Raw genomic sequence first — 23,188 nt, 5'->3', positions numbered from 1 at the left:
GCACCATTCCTTGAAATGTTAAGCAAAGCAAAGGCATTTGAACACCTTGAAAATATGTAGTTTATAATTAATATACATAGACAATACCAAGAAAAAAGAAAGAAGTTCAAGGAAAAGAAAACATTTTAAGTAGCACAGCGAAAAGCGTTAAAAAGGCTTTCGTAAACTCTATCGCACTGACATTACTTCCGTGATTTGAAGTGTGGGAACGACCTAGACGACCTTTTACTATTGCAAATATTCCACAAAGTTTGCGGATGCTACTTAATTGCTTTGAGAGAAAAGTTGTTATTATTGTAGAAACACAAAACACTGCATCTGCTGTCATTCTAATAGCATAGACTCGACCGTCGGAAGCATATTTTGAGCGAAACTGACTTTTTCGTTATTACTGTTAATATAATATAAATTAAAACTCGAACCACTTCCATTGGAAAAATTTCGAAAACTATTTTCACTAGCTAATAAGTAGAATAAAAAAAATTATTCCATTAAATTAGAATGATATGTTAATTTAGTTCATTTCATACATAAATTCATATCGCTCATTACTTCAATAGTGTTACAACCCAAAAAATTGGTTTAGATAAGTAAGCAGAAATTCCCACAAACTCCCTTTTATGCTGTGTAAAAAAATAATGTCATTATCTTTAACGGTATCTCATTAGAAGAAAATATGTTGTTGTTGTTGTAGCAGCATAAATATTCCCCATATTTACATACGGGGAATGCTACTGGAGTGACAGTCCTTGGCCGGATATAAATCCGGGTCGTTTCGGTAACGTAGAACCTTGAAACGGAAGAAGAAGAAGAAAGAAAATATGTGTTTACTTTTATTTAGACAGGCATTTACTATGAAAACTTTGAAGCCGTTTTTCAAAATTTTTTTTTTTATTGTGACACTATTGAAGTAAACAAGTGACATTATGCACTTAAATCATACATAATGTAATACAGTCAAAAAGTTTTTTTTATTGTTTTGATTGAGCCTTTGATTTAACTTTAAATAATTTAGAACTGTTCATTAGTTTTTTTTTTCAACCAACAGATAAAAATATTTGTCAAAAAGATAAAACCAGTTCCAAGTAAAAATATTTAAAGACTTCGAGGTAGAAACAAACCTGTTAACGTTAGGCGGTAGAAGAATAAGAATTTTTTTTGGATTAGGTTATGGGAAATATCACTTTCTTGTTACCCTTCAATAGAAAATATAGATGATGTTGGACAAATTTGTAAAACTTTTAATTGAGTTTTCTCAAAATTAGTTCAAATGGACTTTTACCATTCTTCCTCGTAGTCATCGTTTGTTTATAAAGTAAACATTAAACCTTCATTAAAATAAAAAAATGCTCGGACAAAAAACCGATTTGGTTACACTTGCACGTGAGCGTGCCAAAAGCAAGTCGAGAAGAACTATTTCATCTGAAGTTTTCGTTTTCCTAAAGTAATTTGCTTACGTAGTATTTAAATTCCCTGCTTGGAAAATAGACAATATTTTGTTTTTGAACACAAATGAAACAAAAACATTTAATAATTTTGAAATTAATTGATGTATTTTTTATTTTTTTTTTTTTTTGCCATTTACAAAAAAACAAAACCGCTCTTGCCAACATAATTAGGCTTGCATGGGAAATCTTAAAAACATTCACTTATATAAAGCAGAAAGATGCATAAAAATTAATTAAATATACATATGTATACAATACATAAGTACTTACATATTTACATTAAGTTAAAACATTCCGGCATGCAGCTACAACGATTTACAATGTTACATTTGTAATCATGCACTTATGAAACTATGTACTTATTCCAATTAAATAAAATATATAAAAACGTACTTTAATAACTCGCACTTTATTTAACTTTTTCTGTTTTTGTAATGAACTCAACAAGTTACCACAATTTTTGATAATTTATTCTTAGGTATATCTAACGAAGGCTTTCGTTCTGTAATCATGCCCGTTGCAACTGTCGCGCCATTTTCTCTTATTGTAAATGCTTGGCCTGGTATCAGAACCATTTTACGCAGCAACGTAATTCGCACCTTTCCATGCTCGCCCGGCATTAACATACCATCGGATGGTACTGCATATACATACATGCAAATCTTAATTAGTGCCAAATATGCAATAGAATATTTAGTTATTGAACAATGCTTACCAAAGTCAATCCGAGCCGGCACATTCCAAGTTGCACTAAATAATTGTTGTATGTATTTAGATAGCATAGGTTTAGTTCGGCCACCTTCTGCACGCGATAAGAGGTAGATAGATGCTTCGAAGTGATTCGAAATATTCTCGGTGTCAGCTGCGCACAATAGCATGCCTCGCTCCACATTTGAGATTTTAACACCACGCAATAATGCACCAATATTTTCACCTGCCACCGCCTATGGATGTTGTACAACAATGTAATACATATTTATCAATAGAATAGAAATGAAATTGGTAGAATATATAGATAGGCATAGCCAAGAGCTCCGGAGGATGACTTCTAATTGAGGTCGGAAAATCGGCAGCAAATATTTACCAAAGTCTAGTTCTTTTGTACATGTATATATGTTTATAAAAATGAGTTGAGGTGTATACTGCGATCTAAGTATTTACATAAACGTAATAGTTTAAGCTACCGGAACGGTCCAGGACCGCGCATTGACTGCATTCCCTAAACATTTATGGGGAATGTTTTTGCTGTTACAATACAATAAAAAAACTTAGAGATATAATGCGTCTTCTTCTACTCACAATCTTCGTGTGATCGAAAATCTGAAGGGCCTCGGTGGTAACGAATATATGTATGTGCACCAAGGCAGCAAAGAGGCTTCTGCGACTGAATTGCAGAAGCAACGTAATTCGTTCGGCCACATTCCGAATTTATGCAGACGACTTCTCAGTGGGCTAGACTGTTAGACTGCCTATAATAATTCTCATTTATACATTGAGGTGTTTAAAAAAATAAAATACAAGTCTTTCTAATTTGTTCATCTTCTACCATTACGGTGTACGATTTCGTCTGAAAAATTGCAATTATGTACGTAACTAGGATGTTTACAAGAGACATCTCTTTAGATTTGGAGGCTCTGCATGTCGCCTATTAGTGCGTGGCAATTCAATAGAGAGTATTTTCTCAAAGTTTGCTATTATATTGACATTGATAAATAATTTCATGGCTCATTCTTACCTTCGACACACTTTGCTTGAAAATTTGTACATCTCCGATACTAGTTCTGATATTCTGATTAAAACCCAGCAAATCGGCTAAATCGTTTTTAAGCATAGTTCCACGTTTAAGAGTGCCAACGACCACCGTACCACGACCCGATACCGTAAACGCATTGTCAATGGGCAATATAAATGGAGATGTATAGTCACGCTTTGGTGTCGGCACGTACGCGTCCAAATGTCGGAGCAAACTTTCAATAGCCGGTACTCCGAATGGGGATGTGTCGCCATTCAATGCAAGCAATGCTGAGCCGCAGATTACCGGACTTTCAATTCCGTCAAATCCAAAATCGGTTAGCATTTCACGCATTTCTATTTCAACCAGTTCTAATACTTCCTGATCAACTAAATCAGCTTTGTTTATGAATACAATAATCCTTTCGATGCCAACCTGTTTAGCAAGTAGAAGATGTTCACGCGTCTGAGGCATTTGGCCATCGGTGGCGGCTACCACTAAAATTGCGCCGTCCATTTGCGACGCGCCAGATATCATATTCTAAGAAAAACAAAAGGTCCACATATAATTGTAGCTTGGTTATATTACGCTTGTTAAACTACTAAACCTTTATATAATCGGCATGGCCTGGACAATCGGTATGTGCATAAGTTCGTTCTGTAGTTGCGTATCCTATGTGACAAGCATTAATTGTTATACCACGAGCTTTTTCCTCGGGCGCCCGGTCGATCTGATCATATGATTGATACTGTGCCAAGCCCTTCTCGGCGAGTATTTTTGTTATAGCCGAGGTTAATGTGGTCTTGCCATGGTCCACGTGCCCAATCGTACCCACGTTGCAATGGCGAAAATTATCTCCTTCAGATTTGGCTACAGGTCCATCACTAAACCATATCTTCTTTGTGTAAAATAGACTCACGACAGTTTGAATATTTTGCTGGCATTCTCTGGGAAAGGCATCTTGACGCTGCAAACTTCTGGCAACTATTTTGGAAAATAATTTGAACATCCTAAATATGTCTATAGATGGTACAAAAAATCATTTGTTTTAAAAGAGAAATACACTGGTGCTATATTTAAGGTAATCATTTAATAACAATGTACAAAATTTACTGCTCCACCGTAACAGTAGAAGAATTCCACTATGCAGACTTGACTGGTTCGATAAGCCCAGCTGTTTTCTGTATTTGAAGCAGCTCACAATCAGCTGATTGTAGTGGCTCCCAAACTTTTTTTCAAAATAAATAGAATAAGATATTTAAATCGCTTCAAGTTATACTTTATTTTATTTATTAAAAAGACACTTAACCGAATTTAAAATTTAGAACTTAAATGAAAAACTTACATATATTTTTTGTTAATTGGTTTTTATACAACTACACATAAATATAAACTCTAATATTCATACGAGTGCGAAAGAGCTTATTATTATATAATTATGTACATCAGTAGACAATAAAATGTTTTGTAAATGCTTAAATTATCCACAATTTTAATTAAAAGCATGCATTTGCATATGTGTGATCAAATAATAAAATATACTATAGATAATTATTTAGCTCGATTATTATTTATTTAACTTAAATTGGCTTTTTTTAAACATTAGTATCAGACAAAATGTTATACCTACTAACAAGCGTCGATTGTAATATTAAAAACTATCGGCACTTCTTCACGTTAAAAGCGAAATGTTCGAATATCAACATACGCACGAAAATTGAGGAAGGCCCATACGATAATCTGTGAAAGAATTATACGCCACTTTATGATAAAAAAAGATATCGGCCTACGTATATTATGCGACTTCTAATTTAAGATTTCTGTTGGCTTTTAACTATGCCATGCGTTCTCTTCATATGTGAGTTTAAACCAACAAATTGATGAAATTTCGCTTCACACAATTTGCAAGCAAATTTTTTAACTTCGGAATGTATTTGTCTGTGTCGTATTAGGGAATGGCAATTTGTAAATCCTTTTCCACAGGTTTCACATATCTTATCTCGTATATTAAGGTGAGCCTTTATGTGGTCTTTCAAATCGCGCGCTTTTAAAAAATCCTTTGGACACATTGTACACTTGTAAGCGCGTGTTTTCGTATGTATTGCATCAGAGTGATAACCCAATTGAGTTTTACTGCGAAAAGCCTTACCACATAATTCACAGACAAATGGTTTTTGACCAGTGTGTGTACCGATGTGTCGCTGCAAATCCACTTGTACAGCGAACCGTCTTTCACAAAAGTCGCATTTATGTACTTTTCCTACATGACTTCGCTGTTCGTGCATTATTAGAGTAGCTTTGAACTCAAATGTTCGTCCACATTCTGTGCATTTATGTGGCCAATCGCCGATATTGTGCTCCTTGAAGAGGTGACTCTGCCTTGTCGTTTCATTTTGGAAAACTTTATCACACTCTGAACATTTTAATTTTAAATTGGGCGGTCTAGTTGGGAGAAAGCTACATTTTTTCATATAAACTTGTGCTGCATTTGATAAATCTTTTTCTTCTAAATCTTTTTCAAGTCGATTTTTTAGTTTGAAATACCAATGGCGTAAGTAATATATACCTTTGTAAATTTCATCATCAGTAAATTCCACGTTTTGCTTAGATTTGATTATATTTGACATTTCTTTGTAGGTTTGCTTACGGACCGCAGAGTTATTGTAATCTTCATGTTTGGGATCATAAAGCACTGGAAAATGAGCATATGTTTCAATAAAAGCCTCTGTGGTTGGATTAAGTTTGGCAAAACTTAGATTCTAAAAACATAAATTAATTAATTGTGGTGCAATAATTAAAGTTATTAAATTGTATTTACAGTGTTCGTATTGGGCGCCTCTTCTATGATAGTAGCAAAGTCATCTTTCGCAACAGACAAAAATGAACATTTATCAAAATAATCCAACACAACACTTGGTAATTTTTTCGACTTTGATTTTGATTTTTTCTGTTTCGCATGAAAGGTAGCTTGGTATTGTATGTACAATTTGCGCAAGCAACTTCGCAATGTTTGATTAGTTAACGTAATCTGGAAGCGTTTTTTCATTTCCTCAATTATTTCTTTTTGACAATTTTCCCGAGCTGCACTATTATTATAATGCTCATCATTAGGATCCCATAAGCATTGGGCATTTTTGTAAAGTTCAATGAACACCGACGTACTGACGTTACGTCTATAAAATGTTGGGTTAAACTGGAAAATAAAACAAAGTAGAAGTGTATATGGAAAAATTGGATTTTTTGAAAATGTATTACTTTTTTGTTACGGATCATATCTTTCTTATCGTTCTCATCATCATCAGAGGAATCCGCCTCAGAGCTGAAATCAGCTGCGTCATTGTTCTGACTTTGGTCAACATCGGACGCTGTATCATCCCCAGGCTGTAAACAGGAAAGGGACACACTATATATGTATACATACGTATATGTATTTATATGACACTCCATTTTACCTCAGCTTTAAACAATTCTCCATCAGATTCTGCTTCCATTTTCATGGTATCATCGTTTTTAGCTAACTCTGCTGATGGAATTGGTACCATAGGTTCATCTTTTATCAATCCGACAACAATATCCTCTTTGTAATCTAATTCCACAAGCGGATCAATGCAAGGTTCTTCGTAGTTGGTGTTGTGTATACTCTGTATATGACTAACAAATGCTGCCCATTCTTCTATATCCGTTTCACAATATAAACATTTCAATGCAAAGTTAAGCACATCCTTTGAAACCAAAACATTTCCGCAAATGTCCATTTTTATTCCAAAAATCTGAAGTGGGAAACAATTGACAATATCGGCGATTGTGTATTTTATTTCACTTTATTGGGTACAATTCACAATAACTTCTAAGTAAGGCGAACGTGAATAGATGCTTTTTAAAAAGAAGAAGAGTGTAAACAAAATTTTAATCAAAGGATATTGTTTTTGTATGAAAGTAAACTAATACAGTCATTCTAGAAGCAAATATATGAACTATATATTTAAGATTAGATATAGGAGGGCATTACATACAATACTACTGAAGAAAATGAGAAGCTGACGAATATAATTATGTAGGTTCATGAACTAAACTTTAGAGGACGACGTAAAAATATTGAAATCAGTGTAGACTTTTCCAAACTTTGTTAATACAATGTATTTTATAGAACCATTCATTTTCTATCTAAATATAGTTCGGTAAAAAGGTTGCCTAGTTGACTTATCTCCTCCATTAACTCTATAGATTTGTGTCCAATGTTAATTATTAAAAAAAAAAAAAAAAATACTAAATAAATCAGATTCAAAATTACGTCAAGTAGTGCTAAGTATATTTCTTTATTAAAATGGAATCAAATTACTGGGTATGTATATGAAATTCATTATGTTGAAACAATTATAACTAGGCTCATGATTTAAATAAATTATAAATATACAGGCAAACCTTAGTCATTATTTGAAGTAGACGACGTGTTTTCTATTTTCTGCTCAACAGGTTTAGATAATTCTGTGCATTCCGTTTCCTTTTCAATATTTGTAGCCAACTTCGTACTTTCTGTTTTCTTTTCAAATTTCTTTTGAGGGTAGTAACCGTGCCTGTGCTTCATATGCGAATTCATACCTACAAATTGATAAAATCTTTTTTCACAAAATTTGCAGGCATACTTTTTAACTTCTGCATGTAATTGCCTGTGTCGCAGTAGTGCGTGGGAGTTTGTAAATCCCTTACCACATGTTTCACATATCTTATCCCGAATATTAAGATGAGACTTAATGTGGTCCTTTAGATCGCGACTTTTCAGGAAATCTTTAGGACACATGGAACACTTGAATGCTCGTAGCTTTAAATGTATTGCATTCGAATGGAATCCTAACTTTGTTCGAGTGCGAAACGCTTTCCCACATAATTCACATACGAAGGGCTTGTGGCCAGTATGTATCTCCATGTGATGTTTCAAATCTGGTATTACAGCAAATTTCCTTTCACAGAATTCACATTTATGCACTTTCTCCATATGATTACGTCGCTGATGACCTGTTAATGCTGCATTTGAGCTAAATGATTTGTTACAGTCCGTACACTTGTAGGGCAAATCACCAATATTGTGTTCCTTGAAAAGGTGAACCTGTTTCATAGCGTTAGTTTGGAAGCATTTATCGCACTCTGTACATCTAATTTTTTCTCTGCGAGATCTATCTGGAAGAAAACTACATTTTTCCACATAAAATTGCGCTGCGCTCGATAAATCTTTCAACTTCAAATTCTTTGCTAAACGGCTTTTCAGCTTAAAATACCAATGGCGCAGGTAATCTATACCCTTGTAAATCTCTTCATCGGTAAATTCTACCTTGTGTTCGAGTTTTAGAATGTCTGCCATTTCTTTATACCTTTGTTTACGTAAAACCACATACGTGAAGTCCGCATGTTTAGTATCATAAAGCCCTGGAAAGCGTGCATATGTGTCGATAAATGCAATCGTTGTAGTATTCAGTGATGCAAAACTTAAATTCTGGAAATATATATGTATTGTTCCAAGTAAAATGACTTTAAAATACAAAAAGGTATGAAGTTACCGTAGTTGTATTTGGCGTATCTTCAAGAATGTCCAAGAAGTCGTCCTTTGCAGCAGAAAGAAAAGAACACTTTTCAAAATAACCCAAAACTACTGCCGAAAGTTTTTTCGATTTTGAATCTGACTTTTTCTCTACAGCTAACGCCGTTGTCTTATAAAGGGAATATAATTCACGAAGGCTTTCCCACAGTTTTTTATTGGTTAATGTAACTTGGCATCTTTTTCTCATCTGCTTTATTATTTCATTTTTACTATTAGAACGCACTGTGCTATTATTATAGTCATCATCATAAGGATCCCATAAACATGGAGCCTTTTCAAATATTTCAATAAACACCGAGGTATTCTTGTTGCTTCTATAAAAAGATGGCTTAAACTGCAATGACAATGTGTTCAGTTTTTAAGAAATGTACATGTACGAAAACAGACCTTTTTGGGAGGCTTTTTATTTCTTATAGTATGTTCATTTGAAGAATTTGAGTCGGAGCTGTCCTCTTTATCGTCGTATTCTGATACTTTGCCATTATCCGAAACCGGGTCTTCTGTTGGCTGTATGAAAGAAAATAAAAGAACGACGTGATATTTTGAGTCGAATTTTTGTAAATAAAAATCTACCTCCTCCTTCAAACATTCTTCGTCGGATGGTATTTCCATTTTTAAGCCATTTACATTCTCTTCCCATTGTCCGCTTGTAGTGGGATTTGCTTCTTCTTCCTTTACCCATTCGAAAGCGATGTTCTCTTTGAAATCTAGTTGCGCGATTGGATCAATAAGAGGTTCTTCATAGCCTGTATAATGTAAGCTTTGAATATGACTAACAAAGGCTTCCCATTCTTGTATATCTTTTTCACAGTATAAACATTTTAATGCAAATTTGAGGACATCTTTTGAGACCAAAACATTACCACAAATATCCATTTCCCGAAAATATTATTATTAATCGTAAAATTTCGACAAATGTGTATTTTAGTGATGGGTAAACCATTCAGAATTTTGTTATCGAATTCTTATCCAAAATCTTCACAGGCAAAAACTTATATCTTGATACTAAAACAGCAATAAATATTACTCAGTTTGGAAGTTTGATTTTTCCAATTTTTCATTTGAATGCAATGTTCATCGTACCAATATCAGTAAAATGAATGCAAAATTTCTATTTTTCTATTTATTTTAAATATACTCATATATGTGAAGTAAAATGTTAGCTGATCGGCAAAAACTGGTTGCTTGCAATAATGATAGAATACAAGATTATGCTCAAAAGAGAGGTATGAAATCACACTAGTACAGTTGTGTGAACGAAATTCGAAAATGCAAATGAAACAAGAATGCAAGAAAAAGAAGAAATCACACATACAATTGAAGAATAAATTGCACACGTGTGACGTCACACTACAGCTATTGTGTCAATTAATAAATTAATATTTTTATTCATATATTACATCCCTAGGTGTGGTTCAATAATCACAGTTACAATTACAGTTATAGTTCTTACAGACTAGTTACAGGTAAAATTAAGTAAGCAAAACTATAATTGCATTTAAGTAAAATTAGAAAAAGATAATTTAAAAGCAAGATTATTACCAAAATAATAATTCTAATTGAGTGTGCGAGTACTCGTTTCTCATTCACCTGGGCTGTTTGGATATATATGAATAAAATCGAGAGCTCTAATATTATACATAACTTATGTGATTTCATGACGTAAAGTCTTTTTTTTTTTTTTTATTTATTTTTTTATTATTAAAGTCAAAAAACAAAAGGATAGGATAGTCTTTTTTCTTTAGATTCTAATTTTTCCTTCAATAAACGACTTTGTATGCGATATATGTAGTTGAAAAATAAACAAACGGTGAATCACTGTTAATAGAGATAAAAAATAAATAATTCAGCATTCCGGTGATAGAGGTTGAACTGTACATATGTATATAGATATATATATATATATATATATATTTTATATATATTTGTCGTTTACGCTTTTCTGGGTCTTTGACCGAGCTCCTCCTCCTACTTGTGGTCTGCATCTTAATGTTGTTCCACAAATGATCATATATGTGTACAAATACTATTTTTCCATTTAACTAACTTATCAGAAATTACCACAGAATGAAAAATTTTCTCGTTTTGGCATCGCTCGTTGAATGCATTGATGGTAGAGATGTGCTGACTCGATACGCTTAAGTATTTATCGTCATTCGGTACTGATTTCATATTGAGTACCAAATTTTTTTTAAGTATATAGTACCGAAAGTAGCACATCACTGGTTGCCGCAAAGGCCTCATTCATGCCATAGATATTGGAAACAAATTACATTTTGAAACCCATGTTCGTGCTACGTATAGTAAAGATTTCAAGTTGACAAATATAATTTATTTATAACATGGATGTGAAATTTTACGGCAAATAAGATTTACTTCATTGGGATAGCATTATAAATGGAACAAACAAAATATAGCAAATTGTTTTTGCTATGGATGATAATAACATTTATCTATGGTGCTGGAATTTTTTTATTTGGGTTCTTTCCAATAAACAACTACACATTAGAACATTCCACAAGGGAGGGTCGTCCACAAAATTTGGACGAGTTGAGGTAAGCCTCTTTTTTTTAAAACGTAATTTATATAGTAATTACATACATATGTGAATTCGTATACAGATTGACTTCGCCGGCTCAGCTTTACACTCAGACAATACTTATGCTGGTGGATGCATTGCGTTCTGATTTTCCCACATCAAGGGATATGCCCTTTTCATATAAAAACTCGTGTAGTCGTCTGAAAGTACGAGTTAATATACCCACAGTGACTATGCCTCGCCTTAAAAGCTTAATGACTGGTACTGTCTCCAATTTTATTGATATTATCTTAAACATTGGTCACGTCGAGCAGCTGTCGGACTCTTTATTACATCGTTTACAGCAACGTAACGAGACTGCGGTTTTCGCCGGTGATCGGACATGGATAAGTCTCTTCCCTAAACAGTTTAAACGCTTTACCGCTAACGTTGATTCCTTTTTTGTGAACGACTTTTATGAGGTGGATAGCAGTTTAAAGAGTGAATTCCTAGTTTAAAACGCTGATTATCTTGTAAATAGGGGGACAAGAACGTAACAAAAGTTCTGTCTAAAGAACTACAGGAAACCGACTGGATGTTGTTGGTGCTGCATTATCTAGGACTGGATCACATTGGTCACGTAGAAGGCAGCGAAAGTTCAAAAATTCCGTTAAAACTGATTGAAATGGATAAAGTTGTGGAAAAGCTATACAAATCTAGGGTATGTATGCGTGAGCGAGATATTTTCCCTATAAATTTTAATTACCAAATGAAAAAAGCATTTTCACAAACAATTACTTCTGCTGACTGGTGACCATGGCATGAGGGACGGCGGTGGACATGGAGGGAGCACTTACGGCGAAATGTATGTACCGTTTCTTATTTTCAAGGAAAATTGTAACACAAAGAGGTATTTCTATCTATGATATGAAACAACGATTAAAAACAGCCTGAAATATATTTGACAAAAGTTTCAGATCTAATGAGTATAATCAAATAGATATTGTTCCCACATTGGCGATATTATGGTCCATGGAAATACCACCAATGTCTGTTGGGTGTTTGATTCCCGAGCTATTGCACGAATTCTCTTTTGAAGATCAACTTTATGCATATTACTACAATGCTTTACATTTAATGCGAAAAGCTAACATAAAATTCGGAAAGGAATATATCGATTCCAGTTGTGAGTTACTGCAACTATCTTTATATTTGTACATAGTTGCACGATTTTCAATTATTCTAGCTACATCCAAATGGTTTACAACTGCCAAGTCAGCGCACAAACAATTCCTTTTAACAAAGCGAAATGAAAATTTTGAGAATGCTTTTACTTTCGAAGACGCTAAAGTACACTATTTACGATTATCACGTGACATTTCAGAACAACTGTCTGACTCATTGGTGCAATTCGATTATGGACTTATTGCTATTGGATTATCGCTAATGACACTGGTAATCAAATTACAAAATAATTAACAATAACACACTTTATCAATCGTTTTTAGGTAGTATCACAAACCCTGTTGGTATTTAACAAGGGTTACGTGAACGATTTGCTCACAGGAAAAGGCGAGTTCTTATGCATAATTGTAATTGCCGTATGCATAAATAAATTGTGTCACTACCAACGATACATCACTACCACCGGAACCATAAGTACCTTCGCGCTTTTGTTGGCAATAATGGCGAATGTTCACTTACTATTGAATATGATAAAACAAATTTCGCGGAGTTTTCATGATTGCATTGACCTGCAAATCTCACTTCCTAGCCAAATCTGGGTACTTTTGGGTTGCTTAGTATTTCATTCCATATCGCTGTCTTCTTCATCATTTATCGAAAACGAAGATAAAATGTGGCATTATCTAGGTACAAGTGCATTGATTTTGCTCTGCTTTCAAAGCTTCTGTAAAGAGCTGTGGGCCAGTAAACTAGAATTGTGCGAAAACAGTTTAGCATTGTATAGCGTTTTTTTGAAAAGGATTTTCAAATCACATTCATCGTTGCTGGTGATTAGCGGTTTGTCTATTTTGGCACGTTGGAACGTAGTTGGATCTTATATTAATCACGAAAAAGCAAAGCCATGGTTGAGTTGTGTCTTAGCAGCTGGTATGTTCAAAAGGTATTTTTAAATATAATTATTTTCATTGATTTACAATTTTTTCCTCTCAGGTCTGGTCCTGTTTTCATTATGTTTACATCAACGTATATTCGTACATACGCACAAAGAGTTTGCCATTTACTCCTTGGCTGCAATGCTAATTTATTGCTATCGTGCTTCTAAGGGAACTGTTTTTTCTATATTCGATACAAGTTCTTGGTAAGTAGCATTTTGTAGCATCACAAATAAACTGTATTTTTTCGCCCATTAAATGCTTATTATTATATATTTAAATAAAATATTTTCTTCGTCAACATTTTTCTGCAATATCACATTGCAGTTTAAATTAACATTATCAAACTATTTTCTCTTTCAGTGACAACTTTATTCTGAATTATTTCTGGATTGTTGTCGGTATAGCCATCTGCACTAGTTTATCATCTGTTGTATTAAATTCAAAACGACTAAATGGCCACCAATTGCACACTTGCCCAGCAGGTTGTTTCAAAGTTGTAGTAACTTTTTTACTTCTAATTTCGATGTTGCTGCATAAGCCCCATAACGTTGTTCTAGTGGCCTCTTTGATCTACACTCTCTCCTTGTCTTATGATATGTGCAGCAAATTAGAAAAGAAGACACTTCATAATTACAAGTACTTATCGAAGATTTTATGCACTATACTAGTGTCAAATATGTTTTACTTTTATCAGGTAAATGTTTTGGAATGAACATGTCACGCTTAATTTAAAAGACTTTTTGTTTTTTTAGGGTAATTCAAATAGTTTTGCTACAATCGATCTAAATCCTGGTTACATCGGTCAAACCACATATAATCCAATAATTGTGGGAATCCTTGTAACACTAAACATGTACTCTGCACCGCTAACTGCATTTGTGTATTTAGTTACACATATTTTGCAAGAAAGCGATATCATCAAAACAAACAAATTGTGTACGACTGAGCATATAAATTTTATTCTTTATTTTTACACATTAAGTATATTTTTACCTGTGCTAATTTATTTTTGGTTACTGTTATTCTTTCGCTATCATCTTTTTATCTACTCAGTATTCGCGCCTAAAGCGTTTTACGAATATTACAGAGTGATCGTACTTTTTCTAACGGTTTTTATGACAACAATTAACTTGTACATATTCAATTTGTAACATAAGTGCTTTATATATTACGACTATTGATATTTGCTTAGTTTTAAATTAAAATAGAAAATTGAATTATATATTATTTGACTGCTTAAATTCCATTTACACGTAACGCATAATGAATATCATCGACGCTTACGTTGAGGAGAATCTTTTGGAATATGTCATTTCGTCCACTTTCGGCGATAAGTAAACGCTCGGCGCACAACTTTGAACAAATACGCAAACAATTTCCCGGTGTTGGCACAGTAATGCCTTCAAAGGCTGCCAAATTCTCGACTTGCGAATAAACACCCAAGAAGGATGTTTCTTCGACGCCAGTTCGAGTCGCTTCGGCAAGTACAGCCTGTAGAAAAATTTTGCCCATGCGAGAGCAGTTCTTTATGGCTTGTACTTTAGCACTTGCAATCATTTCAGACAGTGCCTGCTGTACATGGGCAATGCTAACATACTTTTGGACTGGCCTAATGTTGTCGCTGTCCGTGGGAAGAATGGCTGCTTCAGCGATTTCTGTAGCTCGTCGACATATGTCTAAGGCACGACGTGCATCACCTGAAACTGCGGCTACTTTGCTGTAATGAAATAAATGAAAAAATGTGTTATATTGAACGAATTATGAACACTAACCGTGCCACAAGTTGTACAGCATCACTTTTAAAGGTATCTGAACCGCTTAAACGCATTGTAACAATTTCCTGCAATTGTTTATGTGTGTAGGGTTGGAAGGTGAGACGCGTTAAGCCAAGACGAGAAGTCACTTTGCCTAAAAAAATAATAATACACGTTAATAAATAAACTGAATGATTTAATTTCAACACAAAGAATTACATCTTACCCATTAGTAGCCGCTCAGGCAAATCCATTGTATTAGCTATAGTCACCACTACCAACCGAGCAGCAGTTTTTGTTGGCCAATCGAGTATATTATAAACAACATCCTGTCGCCGGTTGCAAAGAATATCTAACTCGTCGACTAAAAGCACTGTTGTAACACGGCGTGGTGCTGGCGTAGTGAAACGTTTCTCCAGTAATGAATGCGCATGTTCCCAGGAAACAGTTTTCCCCGTTAATTGTTTGTAGATTTGTACATATGCCTGACGTGGTTCGGTTAAACGCATGCCATTGATTTCGACATATTCAAAGCTCGGTAATTCATCTTCCTGTTGTTTGTGCTGTAACATATTTATGACTCCGGTAACCGTTGCTGTTTTGCCAGTTCCAGGTACCCCAGACACGTACATACACCCTCCACATTGATCTTGTATTTTTCCTTCTAAAAATGCATACACATTGTCAAATTCTTTTTCCCTGCATGGAAGACTCTTTGGAACCACCGAAACATGCAAACGTTCACGTGCTATTTGCAGATCAGATTTTTGTTGCGCTTCAGCTAAAACTGTAAGGCGCCTATTTTCCATTGCTGGTGATAACTCACCACGACGCATCATTTTCAGTTTCTGCGATGGAGTAATCGCTCCTGCTACAGCTGTAGTGGAATTACGTCTGCGGATTATTGCAGCATTTTTGAGTGCCGATCGTTTCATGTCATTATCATCTCCTTTCGGTTTACGTTTTGGTGTGGAAATATAATCTTCATCGTTGAAAACCCGCTTTTCAACAATGTCCGACAGTTGAATACTGCGTTTCGGGGTGCTATCGGCTGAAAGTAAATCATTTATCAACTATAACGTGATAATTGAGGGCAAATACCTTGCCGCCTTGTGGCAGATTTAAGAATACTCTTGCGTCGAATAGATGGCGTTATTTCGGCATCATCGTTAGTTATCTTCGATTTCTTTGTAGGTGTAGAATAAATCTCCTCTGGCGTATGTTTGACTGTACGCTCAGCTGCATGACTCATAGAGAGGGGATCGGAGAACTTTTCATCCATTTCTGCAAGTTTACTTGCGTGTTGTCTAAAAAATTTAATTTTTATTAATAAAGCTTCATTATTTATTGATAAAATTTGTTAATACTAACTTTGCAGATAATCTAAGTTTTATTTTCATATCGCTGGTTGGTTCTTCTGATGTTGTCGGTGTTCTGACTATAGAATAATTTAGACAGTCAGATTCTACACTGGCATCAGCACCATTATCCAAACTTAAATTCAGATTGCGACGTGCGTTTGCAACTCGAGTGGTTGGTGTTGTCACTTTTCTATTCCTTTCGGCGAGTGGTGAGGTGAGTGTGAAACACGTATTTGTTTCACTTGGCGTCCCAATTTTTTTTTTCGCTGATAAACGCACAACATTTCTTCCACCTACTATTTTAATAGGCGATACTTTTCCTTCACTTTCGAAAACATTGCAGTCAATGAACTCCAATGCCGTTGCAGCAGCGACGGAAGCTCTTCGTTTTTTAACCACAGTGTCGATATGAACTTTTTGTTTACGGGCTGAAGCACTTCTAGCAACTTGTGTCAATTTCTTTTCCTTCGTAATATCACTTGGCGAGTCGCCTGAGCAATTTTTTTTTCTACGACTTTTTACTGTAGAATCTGCCTTGGCGGCAAATTCATCGGTATTCCATTCCAGAGGTACAATTTTGTAGCTCTTTTTATCTTTAATAAATTTATACCGACAGACAAACATTGGACAGTTGTTACTTTTCGCCTTGTATTTGTGTAAAATTGCCCTGGCAGATTCCTCAATTCCGCCAATTAGTACGACACATTTTCGAAATACGGTCTCAAGCGAGATATCTGGATCGTATGGCCGGTGCTCTTCTATCAATTCCGTATCGAAATCAAGGCAAATATCGTCTCGATCAAACTCTTTGTGAGGTACGCATTCTGGACGGGAGTACCACTGGACAATGGCCCGGTAGGGATCACGATTGGTATCTTCACGTAGTTCGTACAGATGCAATATTTTACCTATATCGCAGCCATCTACAGTATCCGGTTCAGCAGCATCAGCATTGGACACAAGAATACAGTCGCCCAAACTAAGTGTTAAATCTTCATAAATACACTTTTCATAAAATTTTACTTCTTTGTGAGCCAATCTAGGCACGTAAACTTCCGTCTGTTTGGTACTTCCAATCCACTTCACAACAGGTGGCAAATTTGGTATATTTTCTTTGAGTACCATAATTTAAATTTCGGTAAACGCAAGCTCAGCAAATAAATGAATAATTGGAACAACTCGCTCATCAATCTCTATGCAATTCTTTACGCAGTTTTCTTTTTTTGGCGCCAATACATATGCTATCAGGGTTGCAATGGTTCCCATTTTCGAATGTACTGTCAAGTCAAAAGATTAAAAACTTCATTTATTAGGTCTGTTTGATGTATACACAAGAGTATCAAGGATGATAGATTTACAATGTTTGGCAAATAACTATGGTGAAAAACAGAATTGTGAGGAGAACTTCGGCTGACACGTCACGGGGGGTTCTCCAGCCGAATTTTGACAAACATTTCACATTTATTCATATACTCGTCCAATCAGTCGTTCAGATAGCACGAAGCAATATGACTGTAGATTGTGTTTATTTTGTTTTTTGTATATTATTATACTAACACAATCTTATCGCCATCCGAAATATGCATGATAGTTTCACAACTACTCACAAACTCCTCCAATCAGTCGTTGTTTAAACGGCAACTAAGAGTCATTGTGTTGATTTTTTTAGTTTCCACACCAACATTGAAGTTAGTATTTAGTACGTGGTTGCCTAGTAGGCTTATATCAGATGTAAGCATGTATAATAAAAATAAGCACAATCAGTATAAAATATAAAAATAAGCAAAAAATTCTATAATCTAGATTGCAATTGGTCAAAATTATTTCTTGTTGTTGTAGCAGCATAAACATTCCCCATACTTACATATGGGGAATGCTGCTGAAGTGACAGTCATTGGCCGGGTATAAATTCGGGTCGTTCCGGCAACGTAGAACCGACTGTCGTGGGAACGGGTCAAAGTTATTCAAATAATTAGCTGATAAAAGAAATTGTGAACTGCCAGAAATATGGCGCCAAAAATAACTAATGAAAACAGTTCGGCTTTACGTTAATGGAAAAATGTCGCTCTTAAAACATATATAATTATTTGTTCTAAAATAAATTTAATTGAAACGTTATAATTTAAATTAAAGTGTGCTTTTATAATTGTGTGCATATATGCATAAGACTCCGGTGGGTACAGTTTTCCTTTTTAAGTTGGTGATACACCTCTTTACCCCTCATTACATCCTTCTTTACATTTATTTAATACATTTTTATACATTTAATAAACTTTTATATAAACACACATAAAATTGAGAATTTCTATAGAAGAAGAAGAAGACACCAAAAAGTTGTTTCCTCAGGCCGGATAAAATTTCATAAACTATTTATCGCTTTTATATAAGAAAAAACAAAACAACCCTTTGTATATAAAGAGGAGTTATGTTATATGAATCAACATAAACAATGAGCAACGCTTCTATCTTGGCTGAGCTTAAACCGTGTGGCTATATTTTGGCCACAAGTCAATACAAATATTTTGCATTAAAATGCCTTTATTGTGATAAAAAGTATGGATATTGGGCAACATTTCTACAACATTTGAAGGAGCTTCATATGGAAATTGCGGATGAAACACAGTGGCTTTTTGAATCCACTGAGGAAGTATTGGAATCGGAGATGGAAAATAAAGCGATGGGAAGTGAGGAATGTACTACAAGATGTGTAAACGCAGGTGCAGTAACCAACGCTCATTGCGATTCTTCAAATGTATGTGAATTGTATAAGAGTGTTCATGAAACGGAAGATCAAAATGAAAACAAGTTCAATGAAAATAAAATTGAAGGAGACACCCAACTTGAGAATATAATTAACATGAAGGTGGCAGAACTGGAAGTGGTAGACTACCCGCTGAAGGATTTAAATAGTAGGAACGAAAATGAATATGATTTATGCCCAGAATCTGAAATACTTGAGGTAAAATTGTTTCAAATAGTTTATGAAATAAATACTTTATTTTATTATATATTTTTCAGCTTGTTATTGATTTAAATATTGAAGACGTTGTCACACTACAATTTATTAAAATATACAAAAACTTCCCATCATTATGGCCCATTCAACATATTACTTCTAATGCAAAAAATATGCAATGTTCTGTTAAAGTAGAAATGCTAAGATCGTTGGCTGAGCATAATATACTTATTTGTATGCGTATTTTAGAAGAATCACTATCGCAACTACACCATCAATATTGCGACATAGCCAGAAGGTTAGAAGAAGGGATAGAAATTTCAGATGTTGAAGAAAAATATTTTTTAGAATGTTCATTTATGAAGCCATGCAATACACCTCAACTTGAACAAAGTTGCCTAATGCCTGAGACCGAGAACGAAGATTATTTCAGTGACCAGAGTGAAAATGATAAGGTACAGTTCTTACGATAGCCACATCTACTCATCTAAATTAAATTTTAAATTCCAAGTCTTTAAGTGAAATTTTCTACGTCGAGAGCTTACAAAGTGGATTTGACTTATCGGATGGCGAAACAAATGCGCCGCAAGAGAATCACAAAGTAAGTAATAGGTACATATAATTTCACCGGTTCGCTTGTAAGTTTTGAATTACAATATCTAGTTTCATTATTTGAACTTTATAGCAATCACTTTTAAAATTTTCTGCGCAAAATAAAGTTACTTGCAATTTTATAAAATGCTTTCGAGATCAACCTTGTTTATGGAATCTACAATACCCCGCTTATAATGACTTAAAAGAGCGTGCTCTAGCAATCAGTAAAATGAAGGAATTCTTTTCGGAAAACTATGATCTATATCTCACGGAAGGAAAAATTAACAGTGAAATAAAACGTTTATACATATTTTATAAAAGATGCCTTTATACGCGTCGCACTTTAAATGCCACTCGAAAATATTATTATGAACTTTGCGAATTTTTGGCGAATGCAGAATTAGATACTATGAACTCAATACATAGTAACTCTCATCGGGTGAGTTATTCAGGCTAAGCATAAAACCTCTTACAGGCTAAGAAAATATTTGCGTGATGTTCATAACTTAAATTTTCTTGCTTGATTTGCAGAAAATATCGTTTTCAGTAATTGATGAGTTTACACTTGGCTTCATTGACTTCTACGCCATGCATCCTGTATTGTGGGATAAAAGTCATTCCAATTATTCAGTATTAAGTACACGGAGAGAAGCTTATGAAGAAATCGCAACGAATTTACGCCAAATATACAATGTTGAATTCAGCAATGAAGAGCTTTACTATGCCATATCTCGACTGAAGCATCATTTTTATAATTTGCAACGCAAGAGTTTCTTAAATGAACCACTTAAAAAAGAGGAGCAGGACTTCTTAGAACGTTGTAGTTTTCTGCCAACGTCCAATAACAATTTAAAATGCCAAATTTGCGACCGAATATTACGTAGCCATTCTACCTTAAAAACACATCTGCTAAAAGTGCATAATATTGGTGAACTACCACACAAGTGCTCTTATTGTGAACAACGTTTTGCACAACGGAATTTAAAAAGAGAGCACGAAGTACGCGCTCATACAAAAGAGTTCGAGTGGTTTTGCCCCTTTTGTGCGAAAGGATTTGCCAATCGTCGTGACATGGAAATACACCAGATGGTACATACTGGTGAACGTAAAAACATTTGCGAACATTGTGGCAAGGGTTTCCGACTCAAACACCAAATGACAGAGCATGTGAAGATTATGCATGAACGTTTGCGACGATTCAAGTGTACCATGTGTCCTAAGGATTTTTTGCGAAAGCGTGTACTAGACGATCATATGCGTGCACATTTAAATATACGGGATAAAATTTGTAACATTTGCGGCAAAGGCTTTACGAATATACACGGACTTTTTCGACATAAGCAACTACATTCAGATGTTAAACGTTATGAGTGCAAAGATTGTGGTGAACGTTTTCGTCGACTTTCCGGATTATGCGCCCATAAAAAGCGGAAGCATCAAACAGTTAAGCAACGAGAAAATTCTGTAAATATGTTTATGGAGGGGGAAGAAGATGTAACGAATTGTAAGTTAATGTTATGATTTTTTATTCGTGATACCACATAATATGATTTAACTATCCAATTTTAGAAATATGAGTTTGGCACAAAACTTCGGGATAATTCATCCTTCTACCCGATTATATAAAACGATAATATTAATGTTGGAGTATTTTTTGTACAGTAAATCTCGGCAAAGTTATGAAAAGCGTGGAATTATAAATATAAAACGAAGGATTAGTATGTAATGGAAATTTATTAAATAGTGAACATTTATTTAAAATTTAAATATGCAAATTTGCGGCCGCCGTAGCCAAATGGGTTGGTGCGTTACTACCATTCGGAATTCAGAGAGAACCTAGGTTCGAATCTCGGCGAAACGTCAAAATGATGATGTCAGGCAGTCTGATGTACGCATTGTATAGATTCATAAGTAAAAACATTCTCAGCTGGTTGTGAAAAAAATACCCGCAGCTGAAATCATCTGATATTTGACCTGGTTGTATAAAAAGTGATTTCATAGAAAATCTTATCAAAAAGTGTAAAAAATTACTTAAAAATTCAGATATTTCTCAATCAAAAGCATTATTATAGCTACGAAATATACGAGTATTAAAAATACTTGTTATTGTATCATACATTTTCCAAATCAAAGATATTATTTCGCATTTTTTTCTGGTCGATATTCTATTGTTATTAATGTTACCATAAAAATTTTAATTAGGTATAGCAACTCCGCCAATATGCTCAAACAAAAAGACCAAGCACTCACACCATTATACACTTGACTGCCTGTCAAACTCACACCAAAGCCGCCTGTAAAATATAGGAAGAAACTGTTTTTGTTTTACTATACAATGGATTTACGCATATTTGAAGTTTATTTATTGTAATGTTTGAAAACATTTTATGGAAAATGAGGAAGGATAACAAAAGATAAATAAATAACCTTTAACTGCGTACTGAAAACAAATGTCGTTGCTACATGGCACACTTTGTACTATCATTGCATTATGAATTACATGAAAGTATTCTACTTGCACTCGATATTTTTGGAGTAACTTTTATTGAAATATGGGTATATTCAGAAACGCATTACAAATGCGCAGTAATTGCAGCGCTGGCAGCACTGCCAATGTGACAAGTGTTGCAATTGATAGATTGGCAGTATTAAAATTTTTCCTGCAAATAATGCGCGACGTTTGATACAAAAATGGCGTTTTCGAACGCGATGCATTTGCAGTACTGCCATATTTGCATTTCTGAACGCATTGCCAACACTGCAAAAGTACGTTGCGCATTATAATGCGTTATTGAATATACCCTATGTATATACATGTAAAGCATATAAAATATATAATGTATAAATAGTTTGGGTGTTGCGGTGAGCGAACCAAATTAAAAGTCAAAATGTCAAAATCAAAATTTTGACCTCGTTGAATACCGCATAAGTTGACAATTGCCCAAAAAAGGACTCAAAGCACGTACATGACATCGTAACAGCTGACGCATCTTGGATCTATGCATATGAGTCGAAAACGAAACAGCAGTCGACAGTATGGGTGGTTTAAAACGAACTCTTTCCCTTTCTCCCTTCGGAAAATCTCACATATCGCGCCTGTATCACTAAAAAA

General features: G+C 34.5%; 6 protein-coding genes across 9 annotated transcripts; 2 read left to right on the top strand and 4 right to left on the bottom strand.

Annotated features, from left to right (window-relative positions):
• Nucleotides 1–1,526: 1,526 nt before the first annotated feature.
• Nucleotides 1,527–4,357, bottom strand: LOC128868153 (elongation factor Tu). Of its 2 annotated transcripts, XM_054109922.1 has the most exons (5): nt 3,788–4,357; nt 3,616–3,720; nt 3,184–3,561; nt 2,164–2,392; nt 1,527–2,088 (listed from the first exon to the last, which is right to left on the bottom strand). In XM_054109922.1, the coding sequence occupies exons 1-5, from the start codon at nt 4,187–4,189 to the stop codon at nt 1,889–1,891; spliced, it is 1,314 nt and encodes a 437-aa protein (XP_053965897.1). In that variant the 5' UTR covers nt 4,190–4,357; the 3' UTR covers nt 1,527–1,888. The 2 variants fall into 2 exon arrangements, with proteins under 2 accessions (XP_053965897.1, XP_053965896.1); XM_054109921.1 differs by having other exon boundaries at nt 3,184–3,720.
• A 352-nt stretch (nt 4,358–4,709) lies between these two features.
• On the bottom strand, nt 4,710–7,039 carry LOC128868151 (zinc finger protein 195-like). 2 transcript variants are annotated; one of them, XM_054109920.1, is made up of 5 exons: nt 6,633–7,039; nt 6,436–6,561; nt 5,999–6,373; nt 5,747–5,939; nt 5,510–5,622 (listed from the first exon to the last, which is right to left on the bottom strand). In XM_054109920.1, exons 1-5 carry the CDS (start codon nt 6,933–6,935, stop codon nt 5,609–5,611), a joined length of 1,011 nt encoding a protein of 336 aa, XP_053965895.1. In that variant the 5' UTR covers nt 6,936–7,039; the 3' UTR covers nt 5,510–5,608. The 2 variants fall into 2 exon arrangements, with proteins under 2 accessions (XP_053965894.1, XP_053965895.1); XM_054109919.1 differs by having other exon boundaries at nt 4,710–5,939; nt 6,633–7,035.
• Nucleotides 7,040–7,472: 433 nt separating this feature from the next.
• LOC128868150 (zinc finger protein 560-like) lies at nt 7,473–9,714 on the bottom strand. The gene is made up of 4 exons (XM_054109918.1): nt 9,347–9,714; nt 9,161–9,280; nt 8,733–9,107; nt 7,473–8,668 (listed from the first exon to the last, which is right to left on the bottom strand). The coding sequence occupies exons 1-4, from the start codon at nt 9,647–9,649 to the stop codon at nt 7,604–7,606; spliced, it is 1,863 nt and encodes a 620-aa protein (XP_053965893.1). The 5' UTR covers nt 9,650–9,714; the 3' UTR covers nt 7,473–7,603.
• A 1,276-nt stretch (nt 9,715–10,990) lies between these two features.
• On the top strand, nt 10,991–14,562 carry LOC128866150 (GPI ethanolamine phosphate transferase 2). Of its 2 annotated transcripts, none has more exons than XM_054106664.1 (10): nt 10,991–11,328; nt 11,395–11,773; nt 11,833–12,012; nt 12,071–12,201; nt 12,269–12,477; nt 12,538–12,746; nt 12,800–13,403; nt 13,467–13,614; nt 13,772–14,105; nt 14,164–14,562. In XM_054106664.1, exons 1-10 carry the CDS (start codon nt 11,171–11,173, stop codon nt 14,560–14,562), a joined length of 2,751 nt encoding a protein of 916 aa, XP_053962639.1. In that variant the 5' UTR covers nt 10,991–11,170. The 2 variants fall into 2 exon arrangements, with proteins under 2 accessions (XP_053962639.1, XP_053962637.1); XM_054106662.1 differs by having other exon boundaries at nt 12,263–12,477.
• On the bottom strand, nt 14,363–17,788 carry LOC128866149 (origin recognition complex subunit 1). Its single transcript, XM_054106661.1, has 5 exons — nt 16,537–17,788; nt 16,267–16,472; nt 15,392–16,216; nt 15,184–15,319; nt 14,363–15,128 (listed from the first exon to the last, which is right to left on the bottom strand). The coding sequence occupies exons 1-5, from the start codon at nt 17,649–17,651 to the stop codon at nt 14,648–14,650; spliced, it is 2,763 nt and encodes a 920-aa protein (XP_053962636.1). The 5' UTR covers nt 17,652–17,788; the 3' UTR covers nt 14,363–14,647.
• A 1,038-nt stretch (nt 17,789–18,826) lies between these two features.
• LOC128868064 (zinc finger protein 816-like) lies at nt 18,827–22,175 on the top strand. Its single transcript, XM_054109794.1, has 6 exons — nt 18,827–19,485; nt 19,545–19,937; nt 19,994–20,083; nt 20,168–20,515; nt 20,608–21,580; nt 21,646–22,175. Coding segments are annotated over exons 1-6 (2,316 nt in total). The 5' UTR covers nt 18,827–18,975; the 3' UTR covers nt 21,648–22,175.
• Nucleotides 22,176–23,188: the final 1,013 nt, after the last annotated feature.

This window comes from Anastrepha ludens, chromosome 6 (genome assembly GCF_028408465.1).
Source record: "Anastrepha ludens isolate Willacy chromosome 6, idAnaLude1.1, whole genome shotgun sequence".
NCBI lineage: Eukaryota > Metazoa > Arthropoda > Insecta > Diptera > Tephritidae > Anastrepha > Anastrepha ludens.
This window is presented reverse-complemented; position numbering and strand designations above follow the sequence as displayed.

What these genes read in the sequence shown, in the direction of transcription:
- LOC128868153 (XM_054109921.1), bottom strand. Translation starts at nt 4,189, where the DNA reads ATGTTCAAATTATTTTCCAAAATAGTTGCCAGAAGTTTGCAGCGTCAA. An exon ending in GCCATGCCGATTATATAAAG is followed by an intron (nt 3,721 to 3,787) that starts GTTTAGTAGTTT and finishes TGTTTTTCTTAG; the next exon opens with AATATGATATCTGGCGCGTC. An exon ending in GCCGGCTCGGATTGACTTTG is followed by an intron (nt 2,089 to 2,163) that starts GTAAGCATTGTT and finishes ATGTATATGCAG; the next exon opens with TACCATCCGATGGTATGTTA.
- LOC128868151 (XM_054109919.1), bottom strand. Translation starts at nt 6,935, where the DNA reads ATGGACATTTGCGGAAATGTTTTGGTTTCAAAGGATGTGCTTAACTTT. An exon ending in ATATGATCCGTAACAAAAAA is followed by an intron (nt 6,374 to 6,435) that starts GTAATACATTTT and finishes TTTATTTTCCAG; the next exon opens with TTTAACCCAACATTTTATAG. An exon ending in AGGCGCCCAATACGAACACT is followed by an intron (nt 5,940 to 5,998) that starts GTAAATACAATT and finishes TTATGTTTTTAG; the next exon opens with AATCTAAGTTTTGCCAAACT.
- LOC128868150 (XM_054109918.1), bottom strand. Translation starts at nt 9,649, where the DNA reads ATGGATATTTGTGGTAATGTTTTGGTCTCAAAAGATGTCCTCAAATTT. An exon ending in AAGAATGTTTGAAGGAGGAG is followed by an intron (nt 9,281 to 9,346) that starts GTAGATTTTTAT and finishes TCTTTCATACAG; the next exon opens with CCAACAGAAGACCCGGTTTC. An exon ending in ATAAAAAGCCTCCCAAAAAG is followed by an intron (nt 9,108 to 9,160) that starts GTCTGTTTTCGT and finishes TTGTCATTGCAG; the next exon opens with TTTAAGCCATCTTTTTATAG.
- LOC128866150 (XM_054106662.1), top strand. Translation starts at nt 11,171, where the DNA reads ATGGAACAAACAAAATATAGCAAATTGTTTTTGCTATGGATGATAATA. An exon ending in AAAAGCTATACAAATCTAGG is followed by an intron (nt 12,013 to 12,070) that starts GTATGTATGCGT and finishes AAATGAAAAAAG; the next exon opens with CATTTTCACAAACAATTACT. An exon ending in GGAATATATCGATTCCAGTT is followed by an intron (nt 12,478 to 12,537) that starts GTGAGTTACTGC and finishes CAATTATTCTAG; the next exon opens with CTACATCCAAATGGTTTACA.
- LOC128866149 (XM_054106661.1), bottom strand. Translation starts at nt 17,651, where the DNA reads ATGGTACTCAAAGAAAATATACCAAATTTGCCACCTGTTGTGAAGTGG. An exon ending in ATCTGCCACAAGGCGGCAAG is followed by an intron (nt 16,217 to 16,266) that starts GTATTTGCCCTC and finishes ATTTACTTTCAG; the next exon opens with CCGATAGCACCCCGAAACGC. An exon ending in GCCTGAGCGGCTACTAATGG is followed by an intron (nt 15,320 to 15,391) that starts GTAAGATGTAAT and finishes TTATTTTTTTAG; the next exon opens with GCAAAGTGACTTCTCGTCTT.
- LOC128868064 (XM_054109794.1), top strand. Translation starts at nt 18,976, where the DNA reads ATGAGCAACGCTTCTATCTTGGCTGAGCTTAAACCGTGTGGCTATATT. An exon ending in ACCAGAGTGAAAATGATAAG is followed by an intron (nt 19,938 to 19,993) that starts GTACAGTTCTTA and finishes TTAAATTCCAAG; the next exon opens with TCTTTAAGTGAAATTTTCTA. An exon ending in TACATAGTAACTCTCATCGG is followed by an intron (nt 20,516 to 20,607) that starts GTGAGTTATTCA and finishes CTTGATTTGCAG; the next exon opens with AAAATATCGTTTTCAGTAAT.